Source organism: Pectinophora gossypiella, chromosome 29, assembly GCF_024362695.1.
Source record: "Pectinophora gossypiella chromosome 29, ilPecGoss1.1, whole genome shotgun sequence".
Classification (NCBI taxonomy): domain Eukaryota; kingdom Metazoa; phylum Arthropoda; class Insecta; order Lepidoptera; family Gelechiidae; genus Pectinophora; species Pectinophora gossypiella.
Genome location: NC_065432.1, coordinates 2433145 through 2457206, shown reverse-complemented (window position 1 = coordinate 2457206; position 24062 = coordinate 2433145). Strand labels below are relative to the sequence as shown.

General features: G+C 38.7%; 1 protein-coding gene across 10 annotated transcripts in view; it reads left to right on the top strand.

Moving 5' to 3' along the window:
* The window catches only part of LOC126379371 (nuclear factor erythroid 2-related factor 2-like), a 128143-nt gene that overhangs the window by 13602 nt on the left and 90479 nt on the right, over positions 1-24062 (top strand). For 4 of the 10 annotated variants that reach the window (XM_050028103.1, XM_050028102.1, XM_050028101.1 and 1 more), the window contains exons 2-5: positions 9963-11452; positions 19648-19722; positions 20785-20928; positions 22331-22376. In XM_050028103.1, coding sequence (XP_049884060.1) covers positions 10334-11452; positions 19648-19722; positions 20785-20928; positions 22331-22376 — 1384 coding nt within the window. In that variant the 5' untranslated portion in view covers positions 9963-10333. Of the gene's footprint in view, positions 1-9301; positions 9616-9931; positions 11453-19647; positions 19723-20784; positions 20929-22330; positions 22377-24062 lie in introns of those variants that run through there. The other 6 variants (XM_050028095.1, XM_050028097.1, XM_050028098.1 and 3 more) reach the window with 6 other exon arrangements.

The window sequence follows — 24062 nt, the reverse complement described above, 5'->3', positions numbered from 1 at the left end:
GCAGTTTCTTGTCATTTCTTCTCCTCAGCCATAACACCTTGCGAAATGACGTAAATTCAAAAATGTTACATTGACCTTCAACAAGTTTATCCATGATAATTACGTTGAATAAATGATTCTGATTCTGATATATACGAATCTGAACGTATTAGAAACCTGCAACTCTTGTGACATTGGCTTGCTTTTAAAGGTATTGCAGGCTCACAGTTCTATATTAAGATGCCTCCTTGAAGGACCATATGTTACGTTACTATGCAGTCTGGTTTAAAATAAAATAAACTCTGGTCTAGATTAGATTTTATTCCCAAGACCGATTTCCTAAAGGCTAACAGGCTATTTGACAAGTTAGTCAAATGAGTTACTTTTTACGAAACGTCAAAACGAAAATTTTGGTTGGAAATACTGTTCTGTGACGTCTTAGTAAAAACAGTCAAAAGTCAAGTCAGTACTTATTGTTACTTAATTTAGAACTCCCTTAGTATTATCCTGTTGTTCACAGGGTCCGCTTACCTAACCTGAAGATTTGACAGGTCCGGTTTTTTACAGAAGCGACTGCCTGTCTGGCCTTTCAACCCGCGAAGGGAAAACCAGCCCAATACAGGTTAGGTCACATACCTCCGAAAATGCATTTCTCGGGAATGTGGGTTTCCTCACGTGTAGCCTTCACCGCTGAGCACATGAACTTAATTTATAATAAAATTTCAATAACAAGCCAAAAAGAAAAATAGGAAAAGACTTGCTTCTATTTCTAGATTAGCATTTTATAATTTATCTTTGACCTAATCAAATACCCTATTGAGCCGCCATGCGCCATCACAGGCCCTGACATGGTTCATGTACGAATTACCTGACTACTTTTTTTTCTTTGCCCCATATAAGGGACAGGAAGATCATAAGACCATACTGCCTAGCCTTCAGTAGGTTTCTTTACTTTGTAATTTCCATAAGTTAATACTTAATTCAGTAATATAGGTATTTCTCTTTTGTCAGATGCGATAAAATGTCTTCCTTTTTTCTTATTGGATATAAGAAATAAAAAATAACTTTTCTAGTTTTATATCTTCATGTAAAATAGAAGTTATTATACTGTTTCTTAATAGCGTGACACTACCGCAGATTACAAAACGTCTATCGTTCAAAAATGGCGCGGAATATGCGCATGCGTACTTGCTTTCGCTGGGCCGCGCCGTTACAATGGATTTTATACCGCTTTCACTGCTTTTTCGCCAACTTTCTATTTTTTAATTCGAAATCCCCAGGCACGGAAATCGTAGCCAAATAATTAAATTATTAGCATGCATGTTTTTGCATTATTTTTTAAATACCTAGTGACTGGGGTAGTTTCCAATTTAGTGAAATGACTTTTGCAAAACTTCTTTTTTAAATTAAGTTTTCTAATATCGTAACCATTGTATCGTTATTATTGTAATAGTAACATAAATAAATCTTTTAAATCGTAATTGAAAATAGAAATAAATAGCAAAATAAGGAACTATAAAATTGATACTTACACATTTTTAAATTAAAATTCCAGTCTGAAGGGAAAACTTGCCAAAATAGGCCACATGTGAACATAGCATCACGCCTGCATCCCCGAAGGGGTAGGCAGAGGTGTATAGTACGGTCACGAGCATTAATATGTATACACTTTGGTACCATGTCACATTAACTTTTTTAACAAATTGAACTTTAAGTCTCACTAAATGTCAAATATGTTAGTGCGACAGCGTCCTAAAGTGGATACATTATATTGCTCATGACTGTACAACACCCAGTCCAGCCAGCTATGTTCAAGTCCTCTTCAAGTCCCATGAATAGAAGGCGAGCCTATTATCATTAACCGGACACAGATCTTGAAAACTACGTGATATCGATTATCCCTATTTAAACACAGGGATTCCGTCCAAAATATTTTTTTCATCGGGGAATCTACGCCCTACATCTAGCCCACTTGAGAAGATAAACAGCTGAATGCGTTCTGTTTTTTATTCGCTCCCAGTCGAACATAGAAAGAAGATAATTAAGTATCTAACTACAGCAAACTTCGCAAAAACGTATATTCAATGAAAACAAGTTCGAAATATAAATAAACATTTAAGAGCTTTGGTAAACACGAATGTCCAAACATTAAACTTTGGGCGTAGCTTTCTTTCCCGCCAATATAAACGTCAGATCAGATGTTTGTTTCACGCGACCGCGGACAGTTCAAGGTTATTCGGCCAGTGCTAGATGTGATGCTATTTGGATGGATTGTGCACAGATTATAAAATATCTACGTATTAGTCTGTGTAGCGCGCGCGGCTTCCGAGAAAATTGTAAAATTTATATTTAGATCAATATTTAAACTTTGAGTGTAAACCAAAGAATAGAGTTTTTTCATTCCGTACAGGATTTAGATTTTTTTGCTTGGTCTGGTTACTCAAGTTTCGGGATGTTAAGTCAGTTCGACAGTCGTTTATGTAAAATGTATAACACTAGGTAGCAATCATCACCTACTGATGATTGCTATAAGCAACTTAATAATACGTCAAGTAAACAAGGGAAATTACTAATATACCTAATAGGTTACCTAGTTAGGTCAAAGATGAATTATGAAATTCTGATTACTAAGTAGGTACCTAAAGACAGATCTAAAGCTGAAAAAAACGTTTTCTTTTTTCTTATTTTTTAATTTTAACCAAGAAAAACAATAAATGTGCGACATTTTATCACGTTTTTCTACGACGTCACATTGTGCTTTTTCATACAAATTCCATAGTAATTTAGGGTATTGACGTTTAGTAAAAAGTAACTGATTTGATTAGTTGGAAACTAGCCTATTTATAGGTAGGTAGTAAGTCGAAAATACTATTAGTACCTACAATGAGATAATAATTGAAAATAGCTTCACGAGACCCGCCAAATCTTACGTGTGATTTTCCCGCCGCTTTTTACGTCATTTTGTTATTTTTTCGGTGATGACCGGCAAAGAGTTCAAGGTGATGCGGCCACTGGCTTTTCGTTCAGATATTGCTGTGCGCGCGCATAGATTTATAATGTAAACTAGGTAGAGTCCGGGCCGATAAAATTTTCCAAATATATTTCTATGGTGAATGCATAATTCGGAATAAATGAAATTGAAATTTAATTAATATGGGATTGACGTTTTTAGGTTAGGTAGGTAGGTATCTAAGCGATTTGGAAAAATCCAGACGTTATTATCTAATCTCAGTTCCAGGCATAGACTTTAGAATTTTTCGCGGTTTTTTTGGTTCTTTAAAATTCGAATGTGTAACGTCAATTTATTTATTGTTTATGGTTTTTGCAATACAAAAACTATTCTTTTTTTATATATTATACAAATTATGCAACTACAAATTATCTATAAAAAACAAATAAATTAACTATACCTAAATTATTTATATTCCCTGTTTATTATTATTTTACAGCGATGTCGTGATTGGAAGAACGTTTGATTCTCACTGTGAGATCGCAGGTTTGAATCCCAACACGGGCCTGAACCAATGAGTTCCGAAATTGTTTTCGAATTCGTTCTTGAATCATAAATTATTATCACGTGCTCAGCGGCGAAGAAAAACATCGTGAGGAAACCCACATTCCCGAGAAATGGGTTTTGGGGATATGTGGTCTAACCGGCTGATACGTATTGGGCTGGTTTACCCTTCGCGGGTTGGAAGGTCAGACTGGTAGTCGCTTCTGTAAAAAAACCGGACCTGTCAAATTTTCAGGTTAGGTAAGCCCGGGACTGGACTTGTACCAATGATTAATTTATCTTAAAGTGCAATTTTCACTAACACAGTCGGCTTGACCGTTAGACGGCGATACCGGTCAACACCTATCACGTTGGTCTAATAGAAATTATAAAAAGCTGGCTGAAGCATGGGTACAAAAAAAAAATACAAAAATATTTATTCGTGAATGTTGCGTGTTACATTTTTTTTTTTGCGTGTTAAAGATATTACAGAGTTACAGTGTTTGCGATGGATGTACCTCTGACTAGACAATATAGCCATGAGCTTATGTTATGATTACGTGTTCTTAGATTAACAGAAAAAAAACCTGTATTGAAGTGTCATTGCTAAGTGCTTTATTGAAAGGTCAAAGTCCGTAAGAATATCTACTTACTTATGATTTGAAAGTTTATATGATGCAAAAGTTGTGCAATACAGTGACGTTATCATGTTGTACATAGTTTTAGTGGACACATTCTCGGTTATGCCACACCCCGGACACTTGATACAAAACACCTCGTTTTACACAGACACTACACATTGACGTTATCGTACACGCGCATCTGTGTGTGTGACGTCTGACGCCATACGGTTGAAGACTAAAGTAAGACCGAGGGGGCGAGGTAAACCTAGCTCAGCCGCTGGTGGGGAGCGGAGAGTTGCCGTTTGTAAATACCAAAATATTATTTGGATTCTATTATGGTAAAAAGTCACTGTGGTCCTGTAGGAGTTCGAACTCCGGTACCGGACTTGCACCAATGAGTTATTAATTTATCTTAAGTGCAGTTTTCACTAACACAGTTGGCTCGACCATTATAGACGGCGATACGGCTCACCACGTTGGTCTAACAGGAAGCTCGGTAAGATGGTACTTAGTTCATCTTGCGATGGATGTACCTGACTACCCCAATTGGGATATAGTCGTGAGCTTATGTTTGTAATGGTTGGGCTGATAACTTTATCACTCCAAAGCAAGAAAAACCGCAGGCCACAATTGAGGAATTATCGCGACATTTTGAACACTATCGCTGTTATGCATGGCATAGACCAGCCCCTGAAGCATGCTCGCTTATCGACGCCGACGCGATAAATCTTATCCTTTTATTTAAAAAAAAAAACATTTTTTCTTGTACCTATTCTTCTTTTTTTTGTTGTAGTGTTGCCTGGCTGTAACTTTTAATACCTTTTGTTATTCCGTTATTTTTTTTTGTTCTTCAACTACCTAAAACAAATTCTACATACGGTCACGAGTACTAATATGTATACACTTTGAAACCATGTCACATTAACTTTTTTGACAAATTAAACCGTAGGTCTCATTAAATGTCGAATATGATAGTGCGACAGGGTTCTAAAGTGGGTACATGATATTGCTCATGGCTGTACATGTTAATTACATAAGTTGTGCCTTAAGAAAGTTATATTAATTGTGTGTGTTTGTACTGTTGATGTGCCTTATAAATAACGAGCCAATAGAATAGTCAAAAATAAATTATAAAATGATAACCTAAAAATAGAAGCGAGTCGATAATCAAATATCAATGTCATTTTTCAAATGGCTGGATTTTAGGGCTAACAGACAGCCTGTTGTAGAGGCTGTCTGGATGCAGAAGAAACTGCCTCCCATGTAATCCTGGAATACACTGGAGTGTCAGCACAATGGGTACAAATCCTCAAAGGATTGGGTCGCTCCGTGAAGCCTGTGAAAATCCTTGGAGGCTTCTGAGCTTCTGGATGGAGTTAGGTTTGTAGCAGAGTACAAACTCTGCACATACTGGCTTTTCCTTATCATTGTCTTACCGTCAATCATTTTAAATTGACGGTAAGACAATGCGTGAAGCTGCGCTGGCGCATTGGTTATAGAAGTGTGTCCGGAACTGCTGTGAGGTAAATAGCGGACACACTTCTATTACCAATGCGTCAGCGTAGAATAAAATGAATTGTGAAATGGAATGTTCAGCAATGGAATGAATGGGCAGCCGCCCGCTGCTGGCCGTGCCGCCGGCGCGCATTGTCTCTCGCAGACACTCGCCGCTCCTCCGCGCACAGCACATGCTCAATGCACTCTTGGACTCAGCACCAGAGTGTGATCTGTTTATGAATGAATGGACGAGTGTGTGTCGTGAGTGTCTGAGGTTCTGCGAGGCTATGAATGATGAGTGAAAGGTGATTTAATTTTAGTTTAAGTATTGTGATTTTTGTGATTTCTGTTTTGTAATGCCCTATTAATGGCACCTGCGTGTGCCTCTATTTAACTTTCACGGCGCATTAGCGCTTCGGCACTGTAATGTCGTGAAAAAAAGGTATAATAAATAAATAAATAAATAAATGTTAATTTCGAAATTTAAAATGATTGACAGTGAGAAGGAAAAGCCAGTATGTGTTTCGTACTCTGCTACAGGTTGGTTTACGTAGACAACAACAGCACGCATAATATGCCATCTTAGAGGCTAAGGGTGGTATTAATAAACTCATCTCAGCTTCGAGACTGCTCTAAAGATCATGTCAATGTGACAGTTCTCATATAAAAACATAGACTTGAGCATGATCTTGAGGGCAGTCTCAGCTGAGATTAGTTTATTAATACCACCCTAAATGCGGAAAACAGAGTCCACTATCATAACATAATCTAATGGCTGGAGGTTGTCTTTGGCTAACTTTAGCTCTGTCCAACCCAAGGATCCCAGCCGTGAGTTTTGTGCAGCAAAGATTGCACACGCTCCAGCAATTGCCGGCATTTAATTTTAGCCATAAGGTCTCCTGCAACGAACAAAGAAACTAAATATACCATGTTCCTTCACGTTTCTTCGTAGCATAATTAAAATGAGTGTTGCTATGCCAATATAAGAAAGGCTTACCTTGGGTGAGAGTGTGAGGGTTTGGGGGATCATCTTGGCCTGGTCGTTGGTGTTTGGAATACCGCCATGGGCAAACGGCCTTTATGTCATCTCAATGCCGTTCAACAAAAGATACCAGGGAAAGTATTTCCCGTTTCGTCCAATTCTGACGGACATTTATGTCTCGTATTTTAGAGTGGGTTGCCAGAAGACTACAATTAATAGATGTTTTCCAAAAAAATCTATGGATCACTTACTATGCACATTAACATTTAGTTAAGACATAATTAAACAAAGTAAAACAGTACTAATATGTAAGCCAGTTACAAGCGAACACAACATTCATAATAAAAAAAAACATCTAGTCTGTTGAGACGGGTTACAGGGTATCACATACCTCCGAAATGCATTTCTCGGGTATGTGATGTCCTCACGATATTTTCCTTCACCGCTGAGCACGTGATATAATTTATGATCAGTGATGAAAAGTGATTTCGAAAGTGTGCACATCTTCACTTACTATTAGTTGAGATTGGGGTCAGTCGCAGTCCTCAACCTGATCATCATCATTCTCCTGTCCTTATTCCACTCTTAAGTGGAGTCGGCACAATGTACTCCTCTTCTAATTATCTCTGTCAGTTGTATTCTGAGTACTCACACCTTTCACGCCAATATCCTTCTTCACACAATCCATCCACACATTCTTGGGTTGTCCTCTGCCTCTATATCCATCCACATTCATACTCACCACTTTCCTCGTAACATGCTTTTCATCCCTCCTCATACCATGCTAACCTGTTGCTCCTCAATTTCTCAGTGACCGGCGCTACTTTCTGACTTCCTCATATGTTATGTTTCATTCCTAAATCTTTTGAAATAAAAAAATAAAAATGTCTTCCTACCCACTTTTGCCCGTTCTGGTGCAAATGGGAGTAATTTAAAAGGGCAATGCATCTATGGCGGGTATCCAATTTTGTCTTTCAAACGATTTCACGGCCTGTTCAATAACCTAAAATTCCTCTAAAAGTAAATAAACACGGCACCATTAAAAATGGCGATTTCTTTTAAAAAATCTTAATTTACGCCTGCAGCTTGAAGTCTTTCAATTACGTTCAGATATGCGCTAATGATTCGTCTTTTATCACCTGACACTGATTTATTTTGACATGAACGTGTGTATGCCATTTTTAGGTACTTTTTGATGTCGTGATCCGAGCTTCGCGTTGTTGTTTGTTTTGATGTAGTCTTTTATAGCTACCCGTCTTTTATCGTATTAAATATAAATCCTTTCGTCACCTACAAACTCGTCTCGTAAAAAGCTGACTGACTGACTTCAAATTCAGAATGATGAATGCTGAATTATTATGGAAAAGTTATTAAAAATTGTTTACTTATGTTAAAATTAATATTTACTTACCAGCTCACATCTTTTGGTCGAATTTTGTGCACCGGACCGCTAAAATATCTTTAAGTTTTGACATGATATTGACTTGTAGTATTCATCCATATATTTCGGGGTCTGTATACCTGAACTATTCAACTCGAAAGGAAAATTAGAATCTTAATCGTCAATTTTCACATAGATATAATTAGGGTTCATCATACAATTTTGTCACGTTGTGTTTGTTTTGTTACAAGTTCCGAAGTTTTGAATTATTTTCAGGTTTCTTGAGTCACGTTCCGTAGATGGTGTATTCGGAACAATGAAACGCAAAAACGTTTTGCTAAATGGGTGAGTCATGGCTAGAATGTGGGAAAGTAAGAAAGATTTATACTTTATTTACACCGCAGTAGATCCAAAAATGAGCAACAAAACACACTAGTCCACAAATAGAAACGCACAACAAGCAAAAAACATATATTATGCGTAAAATACATACCCTCGCCTCGTTAAAATCAACTCATTTATTTTTTCATTCCTTTTGTCATCGTTATAAAGAAATTACAAAAAAGGATATAGGTACAAAAATCGATGAGCAAACATGTCACTGAACTGAAACTAAAGTGCATCATAAAAACCTTCCGCCATTTTAGTCATATGATTGAGATGGTTCGCGCCAAATTAGGAAATGTGAAGACGCTACGCTTTCTTATTCATAATTAGTGTTACCAAGCGCAATAATATAATTACTATATTATTATTATTCTTTTTCTTGTGGATTCAACCTGTTTACCGTTAAAACAGAGGCGGATTTTTGTATAATAACATCTCAAACACTCGTCAAATATGGTGTCCAGGAATGGGTGACTTTTTAGACCTACGCATTTTTCTTCGCATCATAAATAAATACGCTTTCTCTTTTTTCGTTTTATCAAAATGTAATCTGATTTTTGTACCATCTGTACCTAAGCGAAATTAATTTCGTAATTACTTTTATTATAATAAATAACGTAAATGATAAGTTTTATCACGACAAAGGCATCATTGTTGCGATTCAATTTATCTTCCCCGACGTTATCACGTGCTCAAAGATAATCATAAACACAAGTTGAAATAACCCACTGTGACCTAAGTCCAACACTGACCAGAGAACCTTGAGCTCTCAAGACCGAACCTTTCTGGGAAAACTTGCCGTAAAGGAAAGTCAAGTTGAGTTGGTTGATGACATGTCGACCAGAGTGTATAGATCTATCATCTTTAAAGTATTTCTAAACGAAAGTTTAAAAATAAAAGGTCAGTAAACAATGGTCGTTGACGTGCACGGGCGTCGCAGCGCGTGGCACGAGATATCTGAACGTCGCAGTTGAATGCGAACAGCCACCGCGGTCGCTCGCGGCCCGCGATCCCGAACGTAAACAAAGAACATTGTTCCCGCGAATTTCGAATTTGAAAAAATAAACAATTCGTGACAAATTTGACATTTTGTTTCTTAAAAGGTGTTTTTCACGTGACGCTCCAGTGTTGAATCCACGTAATGTGACCCGAAGATATTGAATAAATACGATTGTTTTTTTGTTTGGGTTTATTACGTATTTTATTTGAAGTGTCAGAGGGTAATCAGATGCGCCCATTGCAATGTAAATGAGTTTTTGTTACAGTTGAATAGGTACATTTTTGAATTTTAAATAGTTTGAATACCTAATTCACACATAGACTTGGTAACAATCGTTAATAGAACGTACTTTTACTGTCCTCTTGAAAATAAATTACAATATTTAAAATATCTGTTATGATAATTAATAGACTGCTGTTTTCAGCCTGTTTTGTTTTGATCTTGAAATCATTTCTAGCAAAATAGATTTATTTGTAGCTTGAGACAATCAAAGGCAAAGGATTTGCGTTATACAGTCAAAGAGATTTGTTGTCTTGTGTATTTTTCTAGTTTCTCTTTTAATGAAAACATGTTTTTCCCATCGCTACAGTATCCAAGGTCACAATATCGTTTTGTTCCAGTTTAGACAATTTCCCGAGAAGTGCAAGTGGTGATTTTGGCGCGAAGCCAAAGAAACAGTTTTGTGAATTTTGACATTTTTGTGAATCAACTATGATGATGTATCCGAACGCGACATGTACTACAGTGGACTATTACGCGCGTGAAAAGTGACAGCTCAAAAACATGTCTCCCGACAAACGCAAAAGGCGAGACGCGACGCAAAAGTTCAAAAAAACAACAAGAACTATTCCCTAGCTGTAAATAAACATAAAAAGCTTAACAATTGATCTCACAGTATTTTAGTGCTCAACTTAATAGAATTTTAAAGAGACTGACTTTTAGTTTTAATTTCAAACCGGTCGGCGTGCGATTTGAAATTCAAAAAGTTACAATGATCGCGTTGAAGAAATTATATGGGGACGAGTTGTTGCGCTTGGCGTTGGTACTGAGTCTCTTGAAGGTAGACCCTAACGACTACTTGGAGCAAGAGACGCAACAGCTGCTCTCCGGGCTGCACATCTCCAACGGATCTGATTGGTCAGCCGAGCAAGAAGCTCGCACCCTCATCAGACCCCGCTTCGTCCATCCAAAGTCCCTAGACAACATCCTGATAAACTACGAGAGAGAAATATTCGAGGAGCTGAACTCTCTGGGTCGCTACGCCGACTTTAACTTGGAAAACAATGCCCGTATACGCGTGAATCCAATACTTCATACATATTTAGTGAATAACGTGGCGACCGATACAGTAGTGCCGCCGCTCGCGGGCCAGCCGGTCGACGAGGCGGGCCAGGATGGGGTCTCTGCTGACGACAACGTAGCGCAAGAAGTCAAAGTTTCCGAAGAAGAAGACAGCCAAGAACAACCAGAGATTCAAGCACAAGAACCGCCGCGGCCCGACGCTGTCGTCACCCTCTCCCCAGACTTCTTAACCAACCATACAGAGTCGGATATCTTCGCTGAAATCGCGACCAGGTCTTTTGACGTCAACGAGTTTCTAGTCCAACCAAACATGCAGATTAAAAAGGAACCAGTCGACGAATCTGAGGATTTGCTCGACGTAAAGATCAAGAAAGAGCCTCAAAATGAAGACCTTTACAGCGACAACGCCATGGATGACTTCGTACCGTACTTCACGGCGAAGTCTGAAAAGTTTGAGCTTGGCGAGAACTCAGTTTTCCACCAAAACATGGCTGACCTGCAGGACTACGGAGAGCTCTTTGATGACGTCAAGGAACTCAGAAGTGACCTCGACTGCATTGACGTCAAACAACAGCAAGAAAACTTGGAGCAGTATCTCCTAGAAAACACCCCTTTGGATTCCGAAGTCTACGAATTAGCTCCAATGTTTGAAGAGGAATTGGTGTTGGGTGTGAAGAGGGAAAGAGCGAGCACTAGTTTTACGTCAGCTAGTTCCAGTGGTGTGAGTGAGATGGATATGTCGGTGAAGGAGGACGTGAAGTCGGAGCCTGATGAAGGGAACCATACTGGAGACGAGCTTACACAAGAGGTGAGTGGCTTGGCTTTATTTTAGGGTTTTGATGCAAAGCCTCTTTGGAGCATTGTATTGTATGTGTAACGGCCTCTGTGGTCCAGTGGTTGAGCATCGAGCTCACGATCCGGGAGGCCCGGGTTCGACTCCCGGTGGAGACATATCAAAAAAAATACTTTGTGATCCCTAGTTTGGTTAGGGCATTACAGGCTGATCACCTGATTGTCCGAAAGTAAGATGATCCGTGCTTCGGAAGGCACGTTAAGCCGTTGGTCCCAGTTAGGTACTACTTACTGATGTAAGTCAGTAATCGTTACATGAGCCATGCCAGGGGCCATTGACGACTCAATAATAACCTTGACACCAGGGTTGATGAGGTTGGTAATTCACCTCACAATCCACACGATAGAAGAAGACGGACGAATGAAAAGTAAACGTATTATTTATTTATGAGGTTTGTGCGCGCGCGCACATGCCGTGTCAAATGTTAAAAGTGCACGCTTATTGATTATAATGTAGTCTTCAGGTGTAAATAATTGGTTTTCAAGCAAAATATTTATTCAACGCGTTACTTACGCCGTAGGGTCACGGGTCGAATCCCGGCTAGGGCACTAAACCACCGAATTGGACTTTATGAATTTGAATTCACGTTTGGATCAGAGATTAATATCACGTGGTTTCCAGGACATGGTGCACGGTTAATGGCGATAGGGTCGCTATTACATGGAATTCAAACATAGCTGGCGAGGAATGGGTGTATATATTCTTCTATCGTGTGGATTGTGAGGTGGATTACCAACCCCATCAACCCTGCTGTCAAGGTTATTACCCCATAGATTACGTGCTTCAATCGGACAGTTCTATTGCAGTCGTGTCAACTGCATTCAAACTGCAACTTGCGGTTGGATTGCAGTTGAAATGCGGTCTGTCTTTCTAGAGCCTAATGGCTGCCATGATATTAATCGTCATGAGTGTATGTGTTAGTGTATGTTTGTTTAGTACCTACTGCAATATAATGATATGATATGAGTCACGCAAGCAAGGTCGATAGTCGCACGGTATAACCTAGGTCGATTTTATGCCCTAACCAGCCGACTTCGGCTATGGCGACTGCTTCAACTCCGACGTTCATGTGCTCGTGGTTGGATTATATTCGGATCAGAAACAAAATGTAAAAATGTCTATGGTTTTGGTTACTATAAAAAAGGTATTGTCATAGACAAGATGGGGACTTCCATTAGATTTCATTCGTGAATTTATGTTTTTTATCGCGTAGGAATGTTAGAATAACTTTACCAAAAACTCGACTTGTAAAGTAAACTTTATAAACGAGGAGTTAAGTTTGACTAGCCTGAGGTCAATGAACCCAATGTCATTGACACTTGAATGTGCGGATTGGCGAATCGTACTTTGAAGATTTAAATCTTCACGCCACGTTACACGCCGGGCGGGCAGAGATGGTAATCAACGGGTTGTTTTAGTCAACACGGTAGGTATTTGTAGTAAGTGGAATGTCGTGGTGTCTGCCTACCCCAGTGGGAAATAGGCGTAATCTTATGTATGTGTGTAATATGGTAATTTGACACAAGAGCCGTGTCGCCGTCTATAATGGTCGAGCCAACTGTGTTAGTGAAAACTGCACTGAAGATAAATTAATAACTCATTGGTGCAAGTCCAGTACCGAGTTCGAACCGGAGCTCCCCGTTTGAGAAGCAAACCGGTGTACCACAGAACCATAGTGGTTGAAATTTTCTTGGCATTTATTTATTTATTTTAAACAGTTTTTAAATTCTGAATTCATTGTTTCGGGGTCAAACCGTTAATTTTTGAGGGGGTTAAAATCGAAGCAATAGGTTAGTTTCCAACTAGTCAAATCAGTTACTTTTTACTAAACGTCAAAACACGAAATGACTACGGAATTTCTTTATTAAAATTCATTAATAAGTTAAATAGAAAAATTAAAAAGTTTTTTTTGTTATCTGTAGATATACTTCATTCCACCAAAATAAAAATAAATAATTACAAAAGACTCTTAACTAGGTAGATGGCAAATGGCGGCATAATTCGCAGAATTTGATAATTTATCTTTGACCTAGGAAACTAAACTACCCAATTCATCTAAGAAAGCAATATTGCTATTTGACGTTTGTTTGCTTTGCATACTTACTTTTATATGCGCAAATGTAAAATAGCAGTGTTCTCCTATTTCAGGTAATACAATAGTTATCCTTGGATTGACTTTGGATACAATTTTCAGACATTCTCTGTGGTCAAGTGTCATTTTAACCCCCGACGCAAAAACGACGGGGTGTGTGTGTGTGTGTGTGTGTAAATGTGTATGTGTCTGTCTGTGGCATCGTAGCTCCCAAACGGATGATCCGATTTTAGAGCGTTTTTTTTTGTTTGCAAGGTATATCAGTCGAGAGAGTTCTTAGCTAGGTTTGGTGGAAATCGGTTCAGGTCTTCAAGGTCATCAGGTCGTTTGTTAGGTGTGATAGGAATGTTACACGCTCAGTTTGCTTGCAAGCATATGTGGGATCTGACATTTGAAACACTAATGTCTTCTGGAACCACTGAGATGGTCTGCTGATAGCGTACTTTTTAAATTTTAAATTTTCTATACTTGACTCTGGCAGTAATGGTTGTCTACTATACGAGGACCGGTTGCCATAAACCATAAAGTTGAAGTCAAATAGCAAAATTGATTTTTTAAAGTTGGTAATGACCGGCGTTACGAGACGTATTGTACCATTCGCAGCGAGCATGATATGTTACGTCATGTGCTTAAAATCAGTGTTGATGCTCGCTACGAGCGCCTTATTTCCCTGTACTGACAGCACGAACGCTCGCTGTCTAACACATTAAATTATTATTGCGTATGGCAGACAAAAATAAAATATCCTGGGTGGATCATATATCCAGCTTTAACCAAGTCTCTGCCGCATCAGGCACACAATGCAGCTCGGCTATACCACCTGGGAACCATCTGGGTTCACTATGGGAGATATGGTTCGATCCTGGCGACCACATTACATTACTCCTCGTAACACCAGTCAGTCACCTTTAGATGAATTGATTCGATGTGGCCGTTTTAAACCCCTTGGGATTCATAATTCGTTGCTCTTTATCGATCGCCCTTGGTTTCCTAGACGGCGAGACTGGTCTACTGTCATTGAACTTTGCACGTTTGAGGTCTATATCCTTTGTGTCCCGACAAGGACTGCAATCCCGATCCCGGGATCCCGGTCTCGCGAAAACTCGTCTTATTTTCCGGGATCAATCCCGAAGCATAGACAGATAGATAAAATACTTTATTGAGCACAATGCATAGCAAAATATAGCGAGATCCCATTCGAGATTGACGGGTTTGGGCGAATCTCCTTGAGTCATACTTTTTGTTATGATTATACTGATTTCCAAAGAAAACTTGATTATTTAGTTAGTATTATTGAAGAATAAAGGTATTTGTTTTCTTTCAAAAAAATATTTTGTTTTAATTGACATCACTATCACAAACAAGCAGTTGGGCCAACCTAATGGACCAATAGCGATAAGCGCTGAATATCTAGTTATTACCCACATGTGTAATTTTTTGCCGCAGGCATTAACTACTTGGCCGGACAAATGGGGAGCGCTGAAGGCTCTCACCCGGTACAACGTTTAAGACAACAGGCCTGAGGGTGCCCAGTTGGGCGCATGATTGTTACCTGTTGTGTGTACCTTTTAAATAAATAAAAAAATCATCGACCACGCCGGCGGGGTCGGCATCGCGGTCCTGAATTGTTTGTTGTCGCGAGCTGATTGGCCGGCCACGTGGCGTCGACCTCCTGCCAAACTATGAGAGTCGAGTGAATGATAGGGAAAGTGTTAACGACTCGTGTTGCGCGTTGTAAATAATCCACATATAGCTCAGGTGGATGGCACTTTGTTGTATGACACGTGTTGTGTATGTATGGGACGATAATAACAAACAAATGGGGCGTTAATTACAATACAATGTTTTAAGTTTACGCGGTTATCATAATTAAAGCACACAATAACGGGTTCTTACCGCGTCTAAATGGGGATATGAGACTCCCGATATTTCGACATTGTTGCAAGTGCCATGATCACGGGATGACTGATGAACCCCAAACGAATTAACTCAAAAGTCCGCATAAACTTCCGAGTTATGAAGCGGCTTCTTGGAACGAAAATAGGCAGATACACTTTGTTTATCGAATATTCCGATATAATAACACTATCGCGAATGTCTTCCGACTAACTTAATGCGATCATTAACCACAAAACACCATTTCGTATTATTTTTTTAGATTATTCAATGAAAAAAGCAACCGTCCCGTTCCCGTTCCCGCCAAAAAGCTATTCCATAGACAATTTATGTTTTGACGTTTTGTATAAAATAAATGTCTCATTTGTCTAGATTGGGCTTTTCGGCGGGAAACGGGAACGGGACAGTTGCTTTCTTCATTGAGTAATCTAAATAATTAATACGAAGTGGTGTTTTGTGGTTAATGATCGCATTAAGTTAGTCGGAAGACATTCGCGAGTGTTATTATATTGGAGTATTCAATGAACAAAGTGTATCTGCCTATTTTCGCTTCGTGCCGGGAAGCCGCTTCATAACTCAAAAGTTTATGCGGACTTTTGAGTTAATTCGTTTGGGGTTCGGAGTAGAAGTCTACTCCGAGGGTGGGGGCTTAGGTTTCATCATCATCACCTTTCATCATTTCATTAATCATCAAGAAAAAAATACGTCAGACATGGCTGTATGGGCATAGTTCCCTTTGCCTTACCCTTCGGGGAAAACCAAAAAAAAAAATAATTGACTAGATTGTCAAGTAGCTTATGGCGTAAATAGTCTGAAGTGCGCCAGGAAGCTGTTGGCAACATGGGTTACTCACTTCTAGGAAGTATAGCTCTTATAGTTGTATTATATGGGCGTCTAGACTAGGTCATAGATATAAATACTGCGACGGAAGAATTGTTCGGAAAGAACATACCTACACACATTTTATTTTTTATAACGTGTTTAAGCACTTCTTCTTGCGATGGATGTACCTCTGACTACCCCAATAGGGATATGGTCGTTAACTTAGTTTGTTGCTCTCTCTTTATTTAAGAGCTGCGCTCTTGTCGGTGGAGTAATCGCCATTGCTCTCTTCTTCCCGCCAAATCCTTCACCTCCTGATACGACACGACCTGCACCTTCTCTTTTATTCACCTCGTCCCCAAGAAAAGTGGCTCTGCCCACCACATTAGGAATTACGGCGTGAGTTTATGTACAGTCATGAGCAATATAATGTACCCACTTTAGGACTCTGTTGCACTAACATATTTGACACTTAGTGAGACTTACAGTGCAGTTTGTCAAAAAACGTCATGCGACATGGTATCAAAGTGTATGCATATTTTTGCTCGTGACCGTATTTATAATTCAGTAGGTAAGCACAAAGCGTTCGTCTTCGATGCATTATTTTTACTATTAAAAGATTCAAGTGCTTTTGACCACGATCAAAGCCTGGTGTTTCACAATACACAATCTCAAATAGTGCCTATTTTCACTCTTGTTTTGAAAATCCCCAAATAGTATGCATACCTACCTAATTTTATTTTTTAAACAGCTGTGTTTTCAGCCCTACGCACCATTGGCAACCTTACCAGGCAGATGTTGAAAACGTCATGCGTTTTATACGCGTCTTTCGACCTTGCCTTACCTTGACCGCAAATTGTTTACTATTTATACGAAAAATAACTCGTTTCGTGGAAATATTCTGTTCTAGAACATTTTTTTTTCATTAACAACGCCATCTAGTCGAGTTTTCCAAAAACTTTCTCTTTGTTTTTGTCAGCAACTTCGGTTTCGAGTTTGCGTTACATTGTGTAATAATAAAAATGTTTTTGATTACGTATTTTCTTATTGTCAGAAAGAAAATATTATAACAAAGTGTTCAATCATCATATTATGACAAGAAAATTTAAGTGTAGCTCTGTAAAGTTACCAAAAAATACCGAGTAGGTACCTACCTACCTAACTTACATTTGTAACTAAATATAAAGCTGCCGATAGTATTTTCTCTTTATGCCTCGTTATTTTATACTTAATTTGTCTTTATTATTTTATTTACTTATGGTACGGAAAATGATTTGCATTTTGTATTTTAAATATAGGCAACTTGAACCACGTTCATATTTTTGCCACCAGCGACACCTAGTGTCGAATAGCAAATATAAAAGCGTCTCAGTCTCGAACCACTATTCGTACCGCATGGCATTCTGGTTCAATCGTGTGTAGATAGATGGCGCTGTATGTGAGTTTCTTTAAAAAATATATAGATGGCGCTGCATCTAAGTTTCATAAAGTGAAGTATAGATGGCGTTAGTGGTTTCGTATTTTGTTGTAAAAATAAAATAAATCCTATGAAAGTAGGTTAAATTCCTACAATCTGTAAACTTAGACTAGGAAGATCGATACTGATGTTTATTTTCTCGGGTATGTCGTAAAAACCGACAGAGAAATTGTCTTTTCTAACATGTTGGGTTCATTATGATGGATGATAGGCTCCCTTGTCACCATACGGTTCATCATATCCATCTTACGACTTTGTATCAACAGTGGCTGCAAGTTGTCTTCCGAGTATTTGTGATCCTGCCCACCCTGTAAAAGGCCACAGGCGTGAGTTTACGTATGTGTTTGTTAAAATATAACCAGGAGCTTTAATATAGGTAATACTGAAAGAAGATTGAAGTATGGATTATGTACGCCCCACGGCGAAACTAATCAAATCGACCCCTCACAGCGATGTGGTACTTGTTAAACTCGATTGCAACGTGATTTCAAGGTATTGGGCCTATAGTTTCCTTTTAGACTGCGAGTTCTAAATCACATAACATAAACTCACTACTATATCCCAATGAGTACTAAGTACCCACTCACCGAACTTAAAGTTAGACCAACGTGATAACCCGCCTAAAACGAACTCGTTTAATTTTTCGTGTAAAATATGACTTTGAAAACAATGGTAACATATCGAAGATAGATTTAAGTTGATTGGCGGCAAAATCCATTTCACACTCTCGTGCTAAAAACTACCTTATTTAACGGGCTTTAAGCACACATTTCTTCACATTTACATGTGCTCGTACGCCATATCGAAATATAAAATTGGTATATATTTTTCAATATAAAATGGACTTAGTTTTTATTCTAATTTGATACTTATCTCTAAGATTATTAAGTTAAAATTGTGATTCTGTGGCCACTTATTTTTACTTTTTATCTGGTTTGGACTGCAGTTGGTTTAATGCCTAAGATTTGTTATTAACTTTGTATTCAAAGTCATTAAATGTGGATGATTTATGTATTTGCCTACCTATTTACTTCTACAAAACTGGTTTTTATTTCTTTACCACCTTTATGACTCCGCCCGTATGAATAGTCTAGTCTTTTTTATTGTAGATTTGCCGCAGATGGCATTAACTACTCGGCCGGACAAATGGGGAGCGGTGAGGGTTCTCACCCGGTACAAAATTCAAGTCTATTAAAACAACAGTATAACTAGTCAAATGAGACACTTTTTATGAAATGTTGTAACGAAAATTTTATAATTTGTATTTAAAAAAAAATCTAAACACCTATGCCTACCCCTTCAGAGATACAAGCGCTATATAATTTATAACTATACAAGTGTTAGTGACATCGTAACGTAAACTTTGAGGGATGATTCAGACTATGATTCTGAGTAGTTATCAAGTGGAATTTTCGAGCTGAAAATAATTAAAAAAACACGAAAATTCCACTTGATATCAACTCAGAATCATGGTCTGTTATCCCCCTCAGTATTCGTTACGATGTTACTGACACCCTGTGTACGCAAGGAACATATAACTTTTGCGAGTTACATTTACATATAACATACATTACGCCAAAGCCACACAAAAGCTACCTATATACATATATATTTTTCATAGCATGATCACCTGATTGTCCAAAAAGTAAGATGATCCGTTCTTCGGAAGGCACGTTAAGCCGTTGGTCCCGGTTACTATTTAATTTACTTATGTAAGTGAGTAATCGTTACATGAGCCATGTCACCTTTGGCGGCTCAATAATGACCCTGACACCAGGGTTGATGAGGTTGGTAATTCACCTCACAACCCACACGATAGGAGAAGATAGCATGCTAATGTCTGTTTATCTGTGTTTGTTACAGGATATGGACCTCATCGAGGTGCTCTGGAAGCAAGATGTCGACATGGGATTCTCCATCGAGGACCCTGTGCACCCGGTGAGTATTATGTTTACGAAGAAGAATAAAGTAAAATTGCCAGTAACTGGGTTGTTAAAATGGCCACATCGTAACAATTCATCTAAGAAAGCAATATTGCTATTTAACATTTGTTTGCACTGCGCACTTACTTTTATATGTATAGATTTATAGAATGGTGATTGACCAAAACTGGTCCAAATATCCACCACTGATGAGACATATTTACCAAAATAGACCACTAAATACTGTGTAATAAATACCAAACCGCAGTCAAAAATATGCTGTCAATAAAGAAAATATTTCCCCATAATAAGTTTAACAGCCTCCGTGGACCAGTGGTTGAGCGTTGTGCTCACGATCCGGAGGTCCCGGGTTCGAATCCCGGTGGGGACAAATCGCAAAATTCACTTTATGATCCCAAGTTTGGTTAGACATTACAGGCTGATCACCTGATTGTCCAAAAAGTAAGACAATCCGTGTCTCGGAAGGCATGTTAAGCCGTTGGTCCCGGTTATTATTTACTGATTTAAGTACTTAATAGCAACCCTGACACCAGTGTTGACGGGGTTGGTAATCCACCTCACAACCTACACGACAAGAAGAAGTTATTCGCGACTTCGATACCGTGAAACTATTAAAACTATAGAAGTTTCTTACAAACTTTGCCATCCCTTTTCACCCCCTTAGGGGTTGAATTTCGCAAAATCCCGTCTTAGTGAGCACCTCCGTCCTAAGATTAACAGCAGCCTTCTATTCTAGATTAGCATTTTATAATTTCTGCGATTGTTGAAGTAAAGCAACTTTCGCAAAGGCCGGTCATAGGATGGGTGACCACAAAAAAAAGTTTTCATCTCGAGCTCCTCCGTGCTTCGGAAGGGACGTTAAGCCGTTGGTCCCGTCTGCATTAGCAGTCGTTAATAACCGTCAATCCGCACTGTGCCCGCGTGATGGTTTAAGGCCCGATCTCCCTATCCATCCATAGGGAAGGCCCGTGCCCCAGCAGTGGGGACGTTAATGGGCTGATGATGATGAATTTACCTTTGGCCCGGTAAAATACCCTATTGTGTATTCTGTGTCCAGGAGGGTCCTCAAGCGAAGAAGGTGGAGTACGCAGACGAGATCGACAAGGAGCTCCGCGCTGCAGAAGAGAAGATACAGAGGAAGAAGGAGGAAGAAGAGATCGAACAAGTCAAGCAGACGCTTCTCGAGCCGGACGTGAAGGAGGTAAGAGATTTTTGAGGTTAGGTCAAGTCCATGGTATAAGAAGACCATATTATCATAATTAAAACACATAATATCAGATTCCTACCGCGTTTAAAATAGGGATATGATGATCAGTCATCCCGTGATCATGGCACTTGCAACAGTGTCGAAATATCGGGAGTCTCATATGCCTATTTTAAATGCAGTAAGAACCCGTTATTATGTGTTTTAATTAAGACCAGGTATGCTCAAAACTGACAGCTAGCATTATTTCGCGACTTCGTCCGCGTGGCGTGTTATAAAAGAGAGATCTTTGTGTGTGTGGGAGTGCATATCAAATTTCAAGCATCTAACTTATGCAGTTTAGATTTCTATATACAGGTTTTGTTCCCGCTAACTTCCATTTTTTCAAAATACAGCCATAACTAAACTTTACATTTACTAAGGTATGCATGCTAATATGGAAATATCTATCTTACGCGGTTTCGATTTTTTCATACAAATGTTTCTTCCCGCTAACTCCCGTTTCCGTGGGAATTTTGCAATATCCTGTTGCAACTACGCTTTTATTTAACTAAGGTACCTGCATGCCAAATTTCAAGCGTCTAACGTAAGTGGTTTAGATTTTTCATACAAAAGGATTTTCCCGCTAATTCCCGTTCCCGTGGGAATTCCGGGAATTCCTTTCATAGTGCACGTCTACGGTACCTAAGCTACGTCCCTTCCAAATTTCAAGTGCCTACGTTTAGCCGTTTAGGCTGTGCGTTGATATGTCAGTCAGTCAGTTTCTCCTTTTATATACAGGGTGTTAGTGACATCGTAACGAAAACTTTGAGGGATGATTCAGACCATGATTCTGAGTTGATATCAAGTGGATTTTCCATCGCAAAAGTATGGGACATTAAAGAGCTTTCTGCTTACACATCTTTACAATAATGAACAACTGTAATAGGCTAGTTTCCAATTAGTCAAATCAGTTACTTTTTACTAAACGTCAAAACTCGAAATTAGTATGGAATTTGTATGAAGCAACCTGTGACGTCACAGAAAAACGTGATAAAATGTCGCACATAATATGTATTTCTTACATTTTTCTTTATTAAAATTCATAAATAACTTAAATAGAAAAAAGAAAATGTTTTTTCAAATTCAAATTCAAGTTATTATTATTATTATTTTGTCACCTTGTTATTTAGTAATCAGAATTGCATAATTTATCTTTGACCTAGGAAACTATCCAATTGGCCGCATAAATTACAACATGAATGTAACTTAACTTTAAAGTGCTGTTTTTATCCTTAATAAATTAAATAAACGCGACGGAAAATTCCAGTTAAGATCAACTCAGGATCGTGAGCTGGATCGTCCCCTCAGTATTCGTTACGGTGGTGTCACTAACACCCTGTATATGTTTATTCTACAGGATGATCCGTGGGCCGGCCTGTCGTACACCGTGGATACTGAGACTGGTAAGTACCTATTTACTTTTCTATCGGTCTCCGTGGTTCAATGGTTTGAGCGTTGGGCTCACGATCCAGAGGTCCCGGGTTCCCAGTAGGGACATATCCCAGTGATCCCTAGTTAAATAACTTGTAATGTATACCCTCATTGATTTAAAAGATGTGTTGCTGTTGCAGTTTCTTGTCATTTCTTCTCCTCAGCCATAACTCCTTGCGAAATGACGTAAATTCAAAAATGTTACATTGACCTTCAACAAGTTTATCCATGATAATTACGTTGAATAAATGATTCTGATTTCTGATAAATAAAAAAATATAAATAGGTGTGTATACGGTCACGAGTATGTAGTATACACTTTGATACCATGTCACATTAACTTTTTTGACAAATTACACCGTAAGTCTCATTAAATGTCAAATATGTTAGTGCGACAGAGTCCTAAAGTGGGTACATTATATTGCTCATGACTGTACCAACCTCAATTTTACAATTGTAAAGCTCATTAAACAGACCCTAGAACATTAGAAGGCTTATTGAAGAAACGATGTCTATAATTTTGCATTCTTTGGTTGTCAATGTCAAATATGATAGTGCGACAGGGTTCTAAAGTGGGTACATGATATTACTCATGACTGTGAGTGTGTTGGCCACTATATAAGTCGCTCGCTACGAGTTCCCTTCCCCTTTAAACACGCCTTTATATACTAGTATAAATATATGAGTTGGTGTCAGGAGCTACATAAGGGCGCGACCCCTGTGTACCGGCTAAGGGGAGTACGATACCCATAATTTTGGGTATGAAGTTAATGTACAAAAATTGAGGGTTATTGAAGTAGCTTGGTAGCCCAGTTGGTAGAACCCTTGTCTCTCACTTTGAGGTCGCAGCTTGAATCCAGCACAGGCCTGAACCAATGATTGTCGAATTTATTTTCGAATTCATGTTTGGATCATAAATGATTATCACGTGGTCAGCGGTGAAGGAAAACATCGTGAGGAAACCCACATTACCGAGAAATGCATTTTCGCAGGTATGTGACTTAAACTTGTATCGGGCTGGTTTTTCCTTCGGGTTGGAAGGTCAGGTAGGCTGTCGCTTCTGTAAAAAACCGGACCTGTCAAACCTTCAGGTTAGGTAAGCGGACCCTGTGGAAAACGGGATAATGCTAGGGTGATGATGATGATGATAATGACCTCTATCTTGTGGGTTGTGAGGTGTATTACCAACCTCATCAATGTTTGTTATAAATGAATCGTGTCGTATCAGGTGGCCAATCATATTTCCTCTCCGGTTCTCTATAGTCTTCATTATGGTTCTTTTTTTCTGCAACTCTTTCCAGCACTTTGTCATTTCACACCATTTCAATCAATCAATCAATCAATAATAATAATAATAATAATAAGTCATTTATTTCAGGCATAAAAAACCCATATACAAAAATAAAAGATACAATAAAATAAAATTAAAATAAAATAAAATTATACAATAAAATGATATAAAATATGAAATAAAATAGGTAATACAATATTATGTTATTATTCTTATGTTTTCCCAGGCCGATGTAGGGACGTCCAATGTTTCGCAAAAGGGTTTGCGAAGTCTTCACTGATAGTCATCAGGATACCATTCTGGCTGTTACGGAGCCGGTCCCAGAAGGAGGCAGTTCTAGCTCTTAGAATGGAGTAGAAGTCAGGCA